The sequence below is a fragment of the Lynx canadensis genome, chromosome C2 (genome assembly GCF_007474595.2).
Source record: "Lynx canadensis isolate LIC74 chromosome C2, mLynCan4.pri.v2, whole genome shotgun sequence".
Taxonomy (NCBI): Eukaryota; Metazoa; Chordata; class Mammalia; order Carnivora; family Felidae; genus Lynx; species Lynx canadensis.
In genome coordinates, this window is record NC_044311.2 from 158,521,723 (window position 1) to 158,537,078 (window position 15,356).

General features: G+C 47.9%; 1 protein-coding gene across 1 annotated transcript in view; it reads left to right on the forward strand.

Moving 5' to 3' along the window:
* PCNT (pericentrin) overlaps window positions 1-15,356 on the forward strand; it is a 135,212-nt gene that overhangs the window by 49,524 nt on the left and 70,332 nt on the right. The window contains 2 exon segments of the mRNA XM_032594600.1: window positions 1,241-1,805; window positions 14,004-14,141. Of these exon segments, the coding sequence (XP_032450491.1) occupies window positions 1,241-1,805; window positions 14,004-14,141 (703 nt within the window).

The window sequence follows — 15,356 nt, forward strand, 5'->3', positions numbered from 1 at the left end:
AAACTCAAACGTATATTTTAAAAATAAACTTTTTCTTTCTAAAATATATACGTACTTCTCTTAAATTTTAAATAGATTTAGATTGTGATTTGGTTCTTCGCCTCTGCCAGTGCTAACTCTTTGCAAACCAGGGCTGTAGAGACTGGGGTGTGTGGGAGCCGTGGGATCATCAGACTTGATGTTGGTGCTGCCTTTTCTCCTGTGTCAGCTGTTACCCCCATCATGAGTCAGGTGCGAGAGCTTTTGACCTGGGGGCTGAGAACTTGAGTTCAGATCTTGACCCACCCTGTGTAAGCTGGATGGTTTCAGGCACCACACTCAACCTCGCAAAACCTTCGTGATCTCCCTGTGTGGTGATGCTAAATGGGATGATCTGTGGCAACGCTTTCAGAGGTATCTGGTGGAGGGCTGGCACAGGGACACAGTCACAGGTCTTAGCCTTGGTGAGAATTGAACAGGGACCTCACTGGTGTGGAATGCATGCCCAGTTGAGCTTTAGGCTCTCTGATTGGAAGGGAGTCTTTCTGCCTGCCTGTGTGTTTGCCGGCCAGCACCACGTGTGGCTCTTCCTACTTTGCGTCCCTTAATTCACAAGCGAACTTTTTCTGAGGTCTTTGCGGCCCTGTGGGCTCCTGCAGGCGACGCCGCCACCCCTTCCCTGTCGAGATTCTTGTCGCCGTGAGTGAGCAGTCACACCTGCTTTGCTGTGGTGCCTGTCGGAAACGTGTGTGTGCTTTCTTGCTGTGGCTCCTGTGTCCCTCAGTTTATGAGCGGGCACGCCTGGGCTCTGGCCTTTGAACTTCTCTTCAGTGTGGCCCCTTCACTCTGCACTTACTTCTGATGGTGGTGGCCTCAGACCGGCCATGGCAGAGGGAGGAGCGGCAAGGGCAGTTAAGATCCAGGGGCGAGGGGCGCCTGGGTGGCGCAGTCGGTTAGGCGTCCGACTTCAGCCAGGTCACGATCTCGCGGTCCGTGAGTTCGAGCCCCGCGTCGGGCTCTGGGCCGATGGCTCGGAGCCTGGAGCCTGTTTCCGATTCTGTGTCTCCCTCTCTCTCTGCCCCTCCCCCGTTCATGCTGTGTCTCTCTCTGTCCCAAAAATAAATAAATGTTGAAAAAAAAAAAAAAAAAAAAAAAAAGATCCAGGGGCGATGTAGGAAACGCGAGTCGGTTTTCAGAGTGATGTTGGCACTCTTGTGGCTGCACATCCTGCTGCCCATATTCACTTTGCGTGTCCTCTCAGGTTTTTAGAAGAACGGAAAGAAATCACAGAGAAATTCACCGCGGAGCAGGATGCCCTCCTTCGGGAGGCCCAGGAGAAGCATGCCCACGAGCTCCGAGTCCTCCGGGAGAGACACCAGCAGCACGTTCTGTCCTTGACGGCGGAACTGGAGGCCAGACACCGGGCTCAGGCGGAGGAGCTGCGGGCCTCCATGGAGAGTGAGCACTGGGCTCTCTCAGAAGCCCGCGTGGCTGAACTGCGGACGAAGCACGCTGCCGCGGTCAGTGCTTTGGAGGCCAGTCACTCGTCACATCTGGATTCCCTGGAGTCACGTCACCGGTCTGAGATGCAGGCCGTGAGGGAGGAGCACAGACGGGCTCTGGAGCAGCTGCGGGCACACCTCGCGGAGCAGCTGCAGGAGAAGGACGCGTCTCACCCTGCGGTGCCGACTCGGGAGCCAGAGGACGAGCTGAACCGTGGCCGGGACCTTCCGCCCGTAGAGGACAGCCTGAGGACGCCCGGGAGCACCAGCTGTTCTGAGGATGGGAAAGCCCTAGCTCCCCACGAGCTTTGGGGAGCGCCACAGGTGAGGCGGGTGTCCGGGCAGGTCCTTCCTGTCCAAGTGCATGTCTCCATGAGCGGGTCTCACGGTCTGCTGCCCGTCCTTGGCAAGTGTGGGGGCTTCCTTACGGTGGGTTAGAATGTGAGCTTTTTTTTTTTTTTTTTTAATATTTATTTTTGGGAGAGTGTAAGCAGCAGAGGAGCATAGAGAGCGGGACAGAGGATCTGAAATGGGCTCTGCACTGACAGTCTGACAGCAGTGAGCCGGATGTGGGGCTTGAGCTCGCAAACTGTGAGATCATGACCTGAGCTGAACTCGGACGCTTAACCAACTGAGCCACGCAGGTGCCCCTAGAATGTGAGATTGTTTCGTTTTTTTGTTTTTGTTTTTTAAGATTTATTTTTAAGTAATTTATCCAATGTGGGGCTTGAACTCCCAACCCCGAGTTCAGGAGTTGCATGTTGTACTGACAGAGCCAATCAGGAGCCCCTGTTTTAAGAGTTTTAATCGCAGAGCTCTTGGTAAAGGCTTTGATCTCTGATCCTCAGGAGATGTGCACGTGCACGCGCACATGGAATTCTGTGTGAGGTGTCAGGTTTCAGGGCGCACCTCGAGGTGGTCTCTGACCCTCGTGGTAAGACAGTTCCGAGGGCCTCCTGTTGTGCACACACACACCCTCAGGTTCCCTTTATTGATGCTTCATGAAATTACATCTTTCTGTCCTGTCTCAAGAGCAGTGACTGCTTTTTTTTTTTTTTCTTATTAAATATTTATTTATTTTTGAGACAGGGAGAGACAGCATGAATGGGGGAGGGTCAGAGAGAGAGGGAGACACAGAATCTGAAACAGGCTCCAGGCTCTGAGCTGTCAGCACAGAGCCCGACGCGGGGCTCGAACTCACGGACCGCGAGATCATGACCTGGGCCGAAGTCGGATGCTTAACCGACTGAGCCACCCAGGTGCCCCGAGCAGTGACTGCTTCTTGACAGGTACTTTAAGTTTTAGTGTGGAAGTGAATTTCTGGAAGGGCCAGCACCCCCCTCTCCTCACCTGCAGACCTGTGGCACCTGTGTCTCTAGACTAAGCACTCGTCTCTTTGGCCTGAAACCGTCTCGTCACACAGACTGGGGTGGCTGTGGGTTTCATCTCACAGTGGACGGGCCTGCTCTGTCCCCTGCGCCGTCCAGCGGGGCATGCCAGGCTCCCAGACGTGGATGGGGTCAGCTGCTGCCCCGCGCAGGATGGGATGTGCGCCTTCTTCCGCCCAAGGGTGGTGGCGGCATGATCTCCAGCTGGCGATAAAATCAAGTAAAAATCACTGTTCTGGTGAGTTAGTGTCTTGTCAAGTATTTAGGAAGTCGGTGTTCCGGACTACAAAGCAGGAAGTCTCCGACTCGCGTAAACACAGGGACCACCTGCTTCACAGGTGCTTTTGTAACAAGGTGTTCCTGTGATGGTTTCATCCTTCGTTCACGGTGACTTAGCTCTAAACATTGGTTTACCCTCTGACTCTGTTCAGCTCTACTTAAGATTGGAAGGGAAAAGGTAACCCCGCTTTTAGTAGGCGTGGTGTCTTCGTTTTACATTTAGATTCAGCCTGTTCCGTGTCTCCCGAGGTGTGGCCTTGGGGAAAGCCCTGGAGTTCCTGCATCCTCGAGCTCAGGCCTCAGCACAGGTGCGGGGTGGCTCCAGCCACGGCTTCTCCTCAGGAGTGGGCAGAGCCGCCGTGCCCCTCTGGTGTGAACGTGGGGAGCTGTGTGAGGATGGTGGGCGGTGCCGCAGGCCAGTGCTGCCTTCTCCAGCCACGGGTCCTCCGATGTTGGCTTTGGTTTCCTTCTGTGCAGACAGGTCCTATGGGGAACAGGGCCCATTCCCAGCCTGTGGCTTTTCGTTAGATTTTCACGGTTTAGTTGATTCAGAATAAATGAAGTTTTAAAAGAATATTCCAGAGGGAGAAACGGGTACATTTTACACATGAAACTGTGCTTGTATTTAATTTATTGATTGAAACTGCATTTTATTTTTATTTTTATTTTTCAGTAGTAAATTCTTTTTTTAAATTTTCATTTAATTAATTAATTAATTTTTAATGTTTATTTATTTTTGAGAGAGACAGACAGAATCGAGTGGGTTGGGACAGAGAGAGAGGGAGACACAGAATCCGAAGCAGGCTCCAGGCTCCAAGCTGTCAGCACCAGAGCCCGACGCGGGGCCCGAACTCACGAGCTGTGAGATCATGACCTGAGCTGAAGTCGGACACCCAACCGACTGAGCCACCCAGGCGCCCCTAATTTATTTTTTTTAACTTACATCCAAGTTAGTTAGCATCTAGTGCAACGATGATTTCAGGAGTAGATTCCTTAATGCCCCTTACCCATTTCCATCCCCCTTCCCACAAACCCTCCAGCAACCCTCAGTTTGTTCAACATATTTAAGAGCGTCTTATGTTTTTGTCCCCCTCCCCGTTTTTATATTATTTTTGTTCCCCTTCCCTTATGTTCTTCTGTTTTGTCTCTTAAAGTCCTCATATGAGTGAAGTCATATGATATTTGTCTTTTCCTGACTAATTTCATTTAGCATAATACACTCTAGTTCCATCCACGTAGTTACAAATGGCAAGATTTCATTCTTTTTGATTGCCGAGTAATACTTCACTGTATATATATCTATCGATATCGATAGATATCGATAGATATCTATAGATATATATACATACCACATCTTCTTTATCCATTTATTCGTTGATGGACATTTGGGCTCTTTCCATACTTTGGCTATTATTGGTAGTGCTGTTATAAACATTGGGGTGCATGTGTCCCTTCAAAACAGCATACCTGTATCCTGTGGATAAATGCCTAGTAGTGCAATTGCTGGGTCGTAAGGTAGTTCTATTTTTAATTTTTTGAGGAACCTCCATACTGTTTTCCAGAGTGGCTGCACCAGCTTGCATTCCCACCAGTGGTGCAAAAGAGTTCCTCTTCCTCTGCATCCTTGCCAACATCTGTTGTTGCCTGAGTTGTTAGCCATTCTGACAGGTGTGAGGTGGTATCTCCTTGTGGTTTTGATTTGCATTTCCCTGATGATGAGTGATGTTGAGCATTTTTTCATGTGTCGCTTGGCCATCTGGATGTCTTTGGAGAAGGGTCTATTCATCTCTTTTGCCCATTTCCTCACTGGATTATTTGTTTTTTGGGTGTTGAGTTTGGTAAGTTCTTTATAGATTTTGGATACTAACCCTTTATCTGATATGTCATTTGCAAATCTCTTCTCCCATTCTGCCTTTTAGTTTTGCTGATTGTTTCCTTTGCTGTGCAGAAGCTTTTTATTTTGATGAGGTCCCAGTAGTTCATTTTTGCTTTTGTTTCCCTTGCCTCTGGAGACATGTTGAGTAAGAAGTTGCCGCGGCAGAGGTCAAAGAGGTTTTTGCCTGCTTTCTCCTTGAGGATTTTGATGGCTTCCTGTCTTACATTGAGGTCTTTCATCCATTTTGAGTTTATTTTTGTGTCTGGTGTAAGAAAGTCCAGGTTCATTTTTCTGCATGTCGCTCTCCAGTTTTCCCAGCACCACTTGCTGAAGACACTGTCTTTATTTCATTGGTTATTCTTTTCCTGCTTTGTCAAAGATTAGTTGGCCATACATTTGTGGGTCCGTTTCTGGGTTCTCTATTCTGTTCCATTGATCTGAGTGTCTGTTCTTGTGCCATGAAACTGCATTTTGAACTATGACGAATTTGACTGTAAGGAGCATGTAGGATGTTTAGTACCTTTAAGATGGGAACCGTGTGGTGGGTGGAACAAGGTGCACGGGGTGGGTGGCATTGGGGTTGGGGTTTCTGATGGGGGGGCTGTGTGGTGGGCGACCAGAGGCACGTGGCGGGGGGGGTCTGTGTGGTAGGTGGATGGAGGCACGTGGCAGGTGCTGTGCTGGGTGGTCACTGTCTCGGAAGTGGGGGCTGGCTGGAACCCTGCAGAGTCAGAGGCGCCTGCTGGAGGAGGATAGGAGCTTGGCTGTGTGGTGGGCGCCAAGGTCTTGCTCCTGGAGCAGTGGCACCAGGCAGCCCCGTGGGAGCTCGGAGATACGCACGCAGCCAAGACGCAGAAGCAGCAGGCGGAGCAGCGGTGCCGCGGGAGGGGGTCTGGCTGCTGAGGGGCTCTCCAGCGCTGGGCCTCCCAGGGCTCCTGCCCTCTCCGAGTCTTCTCATCAGAGCGCTATGGTGGCGGGTGGGTGCTGGACACGCCTGGAGCCTGCACTCAGGGGTCAGCCGGTCCGGGAGAGCGCGTCCGAGTGCTCCCAGCACCGTCCAGTACGGTCCAGCAGCAGTCGCCTGTGTGAGGCCTCCCCTGTAGTCTCTTTTCTGCATATAGGTTCCCGCCCTGTGCATCCCAGGCTACTCAGTGTGACCTGGGGACACGGCTCCGCACAGGTGCCTGCCATACGTGTCCTCTGACCCCGTGTCCTGTTGTCCTGTCCGTTGTCTGTTTCTGCAGACGTGCCAGGTGTGCCGTCCTCTGAACTTGTCCTCACACTCTCACCTTTCAGCCAGATCACCTCCACAACAGGGGCTTCCCCACCTGCCCAGTGCGGGACACCCCCCTTTCCTTCAGGACTTCTAGCCCCGTGCCCTGCAAAGCCCACAGAGGGCTGAGCGTGAGGGGTAGTTGTGCCTGTCCTGTTCTCTTGCTTCCCAGGGCCGGGCACAGTGGGGCCTGCAGGGAACTTGCCAAGTAGGGGTCTGACGGCAGCGGGCCAGCCCCCGCTCGTCCCCCAGACGTCTTCAGGTGCCCTTTTTAAGAGGTACCGGTGGCCCTGCCGCACCGTGTTGGTGTGACTTCCGAGGTCAGGGTGAGGAGGAAGGATGTCAGGACCCACCTGGGGTGTGTCTGGGGGACCGTGTGCTTGGAGGGCAGGACCCTGACCTTGTAGGCAGCGGCATAGGCATCTGACAGCTGGACAAAAGAGGCGTTGGAGGTGATTGTACTACCTCAGACAGGAGTTGACAAGGCCCTTGGGAAGCGTAGGGATGGGAGGGCACCGAGGGCGGGCTCGGGGCCCCTCTGAGGGCGGTGCTCCGGGGCAGCGAGGGGTTCCTGATGTCTCCCGGGCTGTGCTGGGGTGAGATTGACTGTGGCGCCTATGAGGGTGGTGGGGAGGCTGTGGCGCCTGGGGGATGACGAGGAGGCGTCTGGGTCTGGACTCTCAGGAGGTGGCGGTGGCTGGGGAGGAAGCGACCTCACGACAGGGAGGTGGAGGACCTCACGTGCATGTCCGCCTGTGTCCACACGGAACACACTTGCTGTGGCGGGTGCTCCCGGGAGTCGGTGTACGCTCTGGATTCGTTTTCAGATTTTTGAAACTTTGTTAGAACATCCACGAGCAGTATGTCAAGTTGTGTCATTGTTCTTTTGAAGAAGCAGTTGGAATTCTCTTCAGCAGGTGAGGCTGCCACGGATAAGACCGTGCAGGCTGGGACCCAGCCAGGGTCCTTGTGGCTTGCCGCGGGGCTCACGTCCCCCAGTTCCCTTTGCATGGAGGCAGGCTGGCATCTGTGGACGCTGGCTGTACGCCCCGATGCCCTTCTGCTCCATGTTCTTAGATTTGAAATACTGTGTCTCCCGTGTCTTCTGGTCTCTCTGGGGGAGAGAGAGTACGAGTCTACATGCATAGTGCTTCCTAGATAACTGATGTGTTTTGTGAAGTGCTACATCGAGATTTATAGAGATTATAAGATTTTGTGAGTGCTGTTTCTTTGGGGCTTTTCTTTGTTTTTACAAGGTTTATTTGAGAGAGAGCGCATGTGTGTGAGTGGATTGGGGGAGGGCAGTGAGAAAGAGAGAGAATCCCAAGCAGGCTCCATGCTGTCAGCACACACACAAAAAAGCTGTGGGGCTTTTTAAAAAAGGAGATGCGGGGCGCCTGGGTGGCGCAGTCGGTTAAGCGTCCGACTTCAGCCAGGTCACGATCTCGCGGTCCGCGAGTTCGAGCCCCGCGTCGGGCTCTGGGCTGATGGCTCGGAGCCTGGAGCCTGTTTCCGGTTCTGTGTCTCCCTCTCTCTCTCTCTGCCCCTCCCCCGTTCATGCTCTGTCTCTCTCTGTCCCAAAAATAAATAAAAACGTTGAAAAAAAAATTTTTAAAAATAAAAAAATAAAAAAAATAAAAAAGGAGATGCTAATATTACTCTTTTCTAATCGTGAAATAAGGCCCTGGTGTTCCCCTGTGTCCCCTAGATTAATAGTCAGTGCTTTTAGTTGTATGTATAGTGATCAGCTGATTTGTGAAATTAGTATTTAAACCATTTCCTCAATGAAAGTTTCCAGAATGAGCATTACAGGAGATTGCAAAAATAAAGGGAAGTGTAAAAATGAGATTTATCCCCATTTGTTTGGTTGAAAAGTCTGGGAATTGGCATTTTTGTTGAGATTTGCTTCATGGACTTTTAAGTTGCCTTGAATCTGGCCACTTGGGGTGGGTTTCCCACATTCGAAAGAATGAGAAGACACAGGAGGAATCCACACACAGAAGCCTGTGCCCTCAGGACGGCTTAGACACAGTAAGCCCCCAGCCGGGACCGAGATGCAGCTGCTCACCGATTAGTTCACAGGAATGGCCTCCTCATACCGTCCTCTTCCTCAGATTTCATTAAAAGAGGATGAAGCCTCTTCAGTGTCCCCTCAGCCCCCTCTGTGTCCCCGTAACCCTCTCAGTATCTTCTCTATGCCCCATTAACCCTCTCAGGGTCCCCTCAGTGTCCCCCCCGCCCCAGCCCTCAGTGCAGCGCTGAGGGGTCATCACAGAGGGGTCGAGTGGCCACCAGGAAGGTGCCTCGCCACAGGGAGGGTGAGCAGTTGTCCTGTCGGCTCCTTCATTGCTCACAGTCATTCTTGGTGACAGAGGGGTGCCGACAGGTTCCACGTGTGCCCGGCCCCAGGAGAGTCTTGGGAGAAGGACGCTGGAGACAGCCCTCTGCGAGGTGGACACGCCTTCCCATGTTTTGAGAGGCTAGAGTGCCCCGCTGCTGTTTGTAGACCGGGATCCAGGCAGCGCATCTGGGGGTGAGTTAGTGATCCCCAGGTGACTGGTCTTCCCTCTTCGCTCCTGAAGCGCTGCCCTGCGACCTGCTGAGGATGTCTGTTGACAGGATCAGGTACTGACTCACAGCCCTTCCCCCAGAGACTGTCTGATTGCTGATTTGTTCCTCCTGCGCATTTGTTACCTGTTGGTGACGCACAGAGCCACACACTTCCTGAAACCGAGTGTCATTTATGTACCTTGGCTTAGCAGTTTTGCGTTTCTGTATTGACTACTGTCCAAATGCTCCTACGGCATTTTTTTTTTTTTTTTTTAATTTATGTCCAAGTCGGTTAGCATATAGTGCAATGATTTCAGTAGAATCCAGTGCTTCATCCCCTACATATAACACCCAGTGCTCATCCAACAAGTGTCCTCCTCAATGCCCCTTGTCCATTTAGCTCACCGCCCCCACACAATACCCCTCTAGCAACCCTCAGTTTGTTCTTTTGTTCTTTGTATTTAAGAGTCTCATACGTTTGGCTCCCTCCCTGTTTTTACATTATTTTTGCTTCCCTTCCCTTATGTTCATCTGTTTTGTATCTTAAATTCCACATATGAGTGAAGTCATATGGTATTTGTCCTTCTCTGACTAATTTCACTTAGCATAATACCCTCTCGTTCCATCCACGTTGTTGCAAATGGCAAGATTTCATTCTTTTTGATTGCTGAGTAATCTTCTTCTGTGTGTGTGTGTGTGTGTGTGTGTGTGTGTGTGTGTGTGTGTGTACCACATCTTCTTCTTTACCCATTGATCAGTCGATGGACATTTGGGCTTTTTCCATACTTTGGCTATTGTCAATGGTGCTGCTATAAACATTGGGGTGCATGTGCCCCTTCAAAATACCACTCCTATATCCTTTGGATAAATACCTAGTAATACAGTAGCTAGGTCGTAGGGTAGTTCTATCTTTAATTTTTTGAGGAACCTCCGTACTGTTTTCCAGAGTGGCTGCACCAGTTTACATTCCTACCAGCAGTGCTAAAGGGTTCCCCTTTCTCCACATCCTCGCCAACATCTGTTGTTGCCTGAGTTGTTCATTTTAGCCATTCTGACTGGTGTGAGGTGGTATCTCATTGTGGTTTTGATTTGTATTTCCCTGATGATGGGTGATGTGGAGCATTTTTTCATGTGTCTGTTAGCCATCTGGATGTCTTCTTTGGAAAGTGTCTATTCATGTCTTTTGCCCATTTCTTCACTGGACCATTTGTTTTTTGGGTGTTGAGTTTAATAAGTTCTTTATAGATTTTTGGATACTAATCCTTTATCTGATATGTCATTTGCAAATATCCTCTCCCATTCTGTTGGGTGCCTTTTAGTTTTGCTGATTGAGTTTCCTTAGTTGTGCAGATGCTTTTTATTTTGATGAGGTCCCAGAAGTTCATTTTTTCTTTTATTTCCCTTGCCTCACAGAACATGTTGAGTAAGAAGTTGCTGTGGCCAAAGTCAAAGAGGTTGTTGCCTTTTTTCTCCTCTAGGATTTTGATGGCTTCGTGTCTTACATTTTAGGTCTTTCATGCAATTTGCGTTTATTTTTGTGTATGATGTAAGAAAGTGGTCCAGGTTCATTCTTCTGCATGTCGCTGTCCAGTTTTTCCAACATCATTTGCTTGAAGAGACTGTCTTTATTCCATTGGATACTCTTTCCTACTTTGTCAAAGATTACCTGGCCATATGTTTGTGTGTCCATTTCTGTTTTCTCTCTTATGTTCCATTGATCAGTGTCTGTTTCTGTGTCAGTACCATATTGTCTTAATGATTACAGCTTCGTAATACATCTGGAAGTCTGGAATTGTGATGCCTCCAGCTTTGTTTTTCTTTTTCAGGATTGCTTTGGCTATTTGAGGACTTTTCTGTTTCCATACAAATTTTAGGATTGTTTGTTCTAGCTCTGTGAAGAATGCTGGTGTTATTTTGATAGGGATTGCATCATTGCATTGAACATGTAGATTGCTTTGGGTAGTACTGACAATTTAACAATATTTGTTCTTCCAGTCCATGAGCATGGAATGCTTTTCCGTTTTTTGGTGTCTTCTTCAATTTCTTTCATGAGCTTTCTATAGTTTTCAATGTATAGATTTTTCACCTCTTTGGCTAGGCTTATTCCTGGGTATTTTATGGGTTTTGGTAGAATCGTAAATGGGATTGATTCCTTGATTTCTCTTTCTGCTGCTTCATTATTGGTGTATAGAAATGCAACCAATTATTGTGCATTGATTTTCTATCCTGCGACTTGCCTGAATTCATGGATCAGTTCTAGCATTTTTTTTGGTAGAATCTTTTGGGTTTTCTAGATAGAATATCATGTCGTCTGTGAAGACTGAAATCTTGACTTCCTCCTTGCCAATTTGGATGCCTTTTATTTCTTTGTGTTGTCTGATTGCTGAGGCTAGGACTGCCAGCACTATGTTGAATAAGCTCCTGCAGCATTTTGGAAGTGTTTTTCTAGTTGTGGTACAAGAAAGTCATTGTTCGAGTAAGTTATCTCTTTGCTGCTAAGAAGGTGAACATTAGATAATTTTTTAAGTGACCTTTTTTGTCTGGCTGGTTTCACAGAAAGCACTTAGATTTCTGGGAGGTGGGAGGCTGTTTGCAGCCTTATTTTAACCTTTATTGGAGAAAATTTCAACATATACAGAAGTAGAATAGTTCATTGAACCCCTGTATCTGGCTGCCCAGTGGGGTACGTGCCAGTCTTAGTGTGGCAGTGCTCCCTACCCCCAATTCTTTTGAAGCAAATCCCAGGTATCGTGTGTTTTCATCTGTAAATACTTCATCATCTGTTTCTGCCATGTAACGTTTTTCTCCTCCCAAAAGAACTTAACCATAATCCATTCTAACTTAGAAAATTAAAAATGATTCATTAATATCACCATATATCCAGCCCAGGTTCTAGTCTCTTCCTGTGGTTGTTCAAATCAGGATCCACACGGGGCTTCGTTTGCACGGGATCTGTTTTTATTGCTTCCTGGGATGTTAGTCTCCCCCCTATTCCTGTAAGCATGTCAGCATCTCTACACACATGATCAGATTCAGGTTCATGTCTTGGTGTGGGGGAGACTTGTGGCTGGTTGCATGTTCCTCCTGTGGCCTTCCCTCAGGATTCACCCCACAAGCAGATGCACATAAAGCCTTGCTGGACATTTCCTGGGATGCCAGGGTCATCGTGCCCAAATTAGCAGGGACACGCTGTTCTTCCTTTGTCAGGCGTTAGTTAATCTGGGCCACAAATATCTTTGCACCTGTTTGAAAAGCAGGCTCACTTACCAGAAGAGTTATTTCACATGGGCTTGTGAGCTAATTGACTTACTTCACTTGGAGTGAAGTGAATCACTTGGAGTGGTTACTTCACTTTGGAGTTGGCTTGTGAGAAAAGTTCTCTGGAAACGTAAGCTTGTTTCCCTTTTCTTAGAGATGTACATCCCGTAAAGAAATCTCCCTTGTGTTCATATCCCTAAGCAGAGTTCTGGAATGCAGAAGTAAACTGTAGTATGGCCAGTATCCATTGCTCAAGCCAATTTCTTTCTTTCTTTCTTTCTTTCTTTCTTTCTTTCTTTCTTTCTTTCTTTCTTTCTTTCTTTCCATTAAAAAAATATTCATATAATAATTTTTGAAAATAGTACGAGATCAGGTTAGGTATAGTTTGAATGTCTTTAATTCATTATCAGTTGAATTTATTTTTATTACTGTATTGGTATTCTTTGTGCAGTATTACTTATTTTTTTCCTTCTCCAGGTATACCTATTTTCTTCTCTTAATGATTAAAATATAGATATATGTATGTATACGTATGATATTTTCCCTAGAATTCTCTAGGTTTTTAGAAAAATTTGAGAATAAACTTTTAAAAACATCATTTTCCTATATTGACCTTACTATTTAGAATATGGACAATTAAATGGCGCTTTACTCAAGGCTGGAAACAGAAGTAATTATCTGTAAGGAGGTCTTATGGATGGGGGGGTAGGGGTTGGGTGAATCACGGGAGACCTGACATTGAGCCTCTCCAGTCAGGTCAAGGAAGCGGCCTGAGGATCATACTGCCGGACGTGCACAGCCATCCCAGAGGTACTGGGCCTTTGAGGTCCAATGGCAGCCTGCTGTCCTGCAGCCTCTCCTGAGAGCGCACCCTCGAAACTGCCTTACCTGACTCCCGAGTGTCTGTTTCCTGGTGGCCCTGCTACTGCGTGATGCTCTCATGTTTTGCCTTTGCCTCTGTTAGGGTGCATTTTGCAAGTTCCCACTCCAGGCCTGGGTGTGCACTGGGCAGGACAGGCATGAAGTGGCCCTACTGCCCCTTGCAGGTGGAAAGTTAAGAGCTATTTCCTCCCGCCCGCAGTGCACGCTGCAGGTGCTGAGAGGGAAGCACCCTGATGCTGTGCCAGGGCCCTAGGGCCCAAAGAACTGATCTGTCATTCCCTTTCCAGCTTGATAGTTAGTCAGGGTTTATCACGTGTTTGGGGGATTTTCTTTTTCTTGAGTGTTGATGTTTTATTTTTCCCAGTGTCCTTCACAATGGGTACAAGTATTTCCTTAGGTCTGTTTTTTTGGGGAAAAGGGAGTATGGCTTCTGTCCCTTGGCCTTGGCCCTGCTGGTCTGTGGTGCCTTTTGGCATTCAGGGTTTTTCCCTGTATTCACCAGCACTTTGTGGTTGACGCTCGGGGAATTAGCATTCCTGGTGAAACCCAGTTACTCTCAGGGCTGCAGCTAGCCTCCCTTCTGCTGGGAGTGGTCTGGGTCAACCCTGACCTTCCCTAGAAGGAGAAGTGTGGTAGACACGTGGTAATTAAAGTACTTTGGAAACTTTGCAAAGTGTGATAACTTGGAAATTACCTTTAATCCTTCCTTTTTAAAGGTTTTGGAGTTAAATTTATTTCAGGAGAGAAAGTTTATAAAAATGATATGTTAATTCAGAAATGGTCTCTATAACTTGAAAGTATAATTTTAGTGTTGTACCACGCATGCCCCGTTTTCGTCACTATCATAATTAAGGTGAGAATCCGGTCCTACAGCGTGGTTTGAAGTTTTCTATAAGCTGTAGCGTGACTCCCCTGTGTCATCACATTGAACATACGCGGAATGGTAGTGATCTCCAGTATTGACAAGTATCTGTGCACGAAGAGCTCGGTGCTAACTCTTTTCCTCCTCGTTCAAGCAGAGCACCCTGATTCCTGCGGAGGTTGAGGCCCAGGGCCCAGCTCTTCGGGCCGAGCTGCACGAAGAGGAGGAGAAGCGGCAGTTGTCAAAGAGCCAGTCGGAAGTGGTACTGAAGCAGCAGATCCCACAGCTGAAGGTATGGGGCTAAGGATGATTTGTGTTATTGCTGTTCTTCCCCATCTACAGAGTAAATAAAATGTTATTCTAAATTAATGGTGATATGCGAAGTTAAAACATAAAATGTTTTCGTTGTCTTAGAAACAGATTTTTGTAGGCAATTTTTTTCACTCATTTTTCTATTACTGTTTTTTAAATATGTCGGCTAACATACGGTGTATATAGTGCGCTCTTGGTATTGGGGGTAGATTCTTGTCATTCACCGCTTACATACGACCCAGTGCTCATCGAGCCAGTGCCCTCCGCAGTGTCCGTCACCCATTTTCCCCTCTCCCTGTCCCCCCATCAACCCTCAGTTTGTTCTCTGTACTCAAGAGTCTCTTATGGTTTGCCTCCCTCTCTGTTTGAAGCTATTTTTCCCCTTCCCTTCCCCCATGGTCTTCTGTTAAGTTTCTCAACTCCCACATATGAGTGAAAACATGGTATTTGTCTTTCTTTGCCTGACTTATTTCATTTAGCATAATACCGTCCAGTTCCATCCACATTGTTACAAATGGCAGGATTTCGTTCTTCTTCATTGCCAAGTAGTATTCCATTGTATATATAATCTTCTTTATCCATTCATCAGTTGATGGACATTTGGGCTCTTTCCATAGTTTGGCTATTGTTGAAAGTGCTGTATAAACAGTGGGGTGCACGTGCCCCTTCAAATCAGCACTCCTATATCCTTTGGATATATTCCTACTAGTGCTATTGCTGGGTCATAGGGTAGTTGTATTTTTAACTTTTTGAGGAACCTCCACACTGTTTTCCAGAGTGGCTGCACCAGTTTGCATTCCCACCAGCAGTGCAAGAGGGTTCCCGTTTTTCCATCCTTTTTCTATTTAATTTGGGTTGTTAGCATACCTTTCCCGCTAAGAATTGCCATCAAATATTTTAAATTTGAGAACGTTTGAGTCTTACTGCCTTGCCTCAGTGACTCAGCAGCAGCCACATCGAGGCTTTTCTTGCTTTAAGGAGACTGTTCTCATGGAAGAATGTGCAGGATGTCTCAACACTCAGCACCTTCTCTTACGACGACTTTTTTTTTATTTCTTATATGTGTGTGTATTTTTTTTATTTTAGAGGGAGAGAGAGAGAGGGGGAGCATGAGTGGGGGAGAGAAACAGAGGGAGAGAGAACCTGAAGCAGGGCTCTGATGCAGGGCTCAGTCCCACGACTGTAAGATTATGAC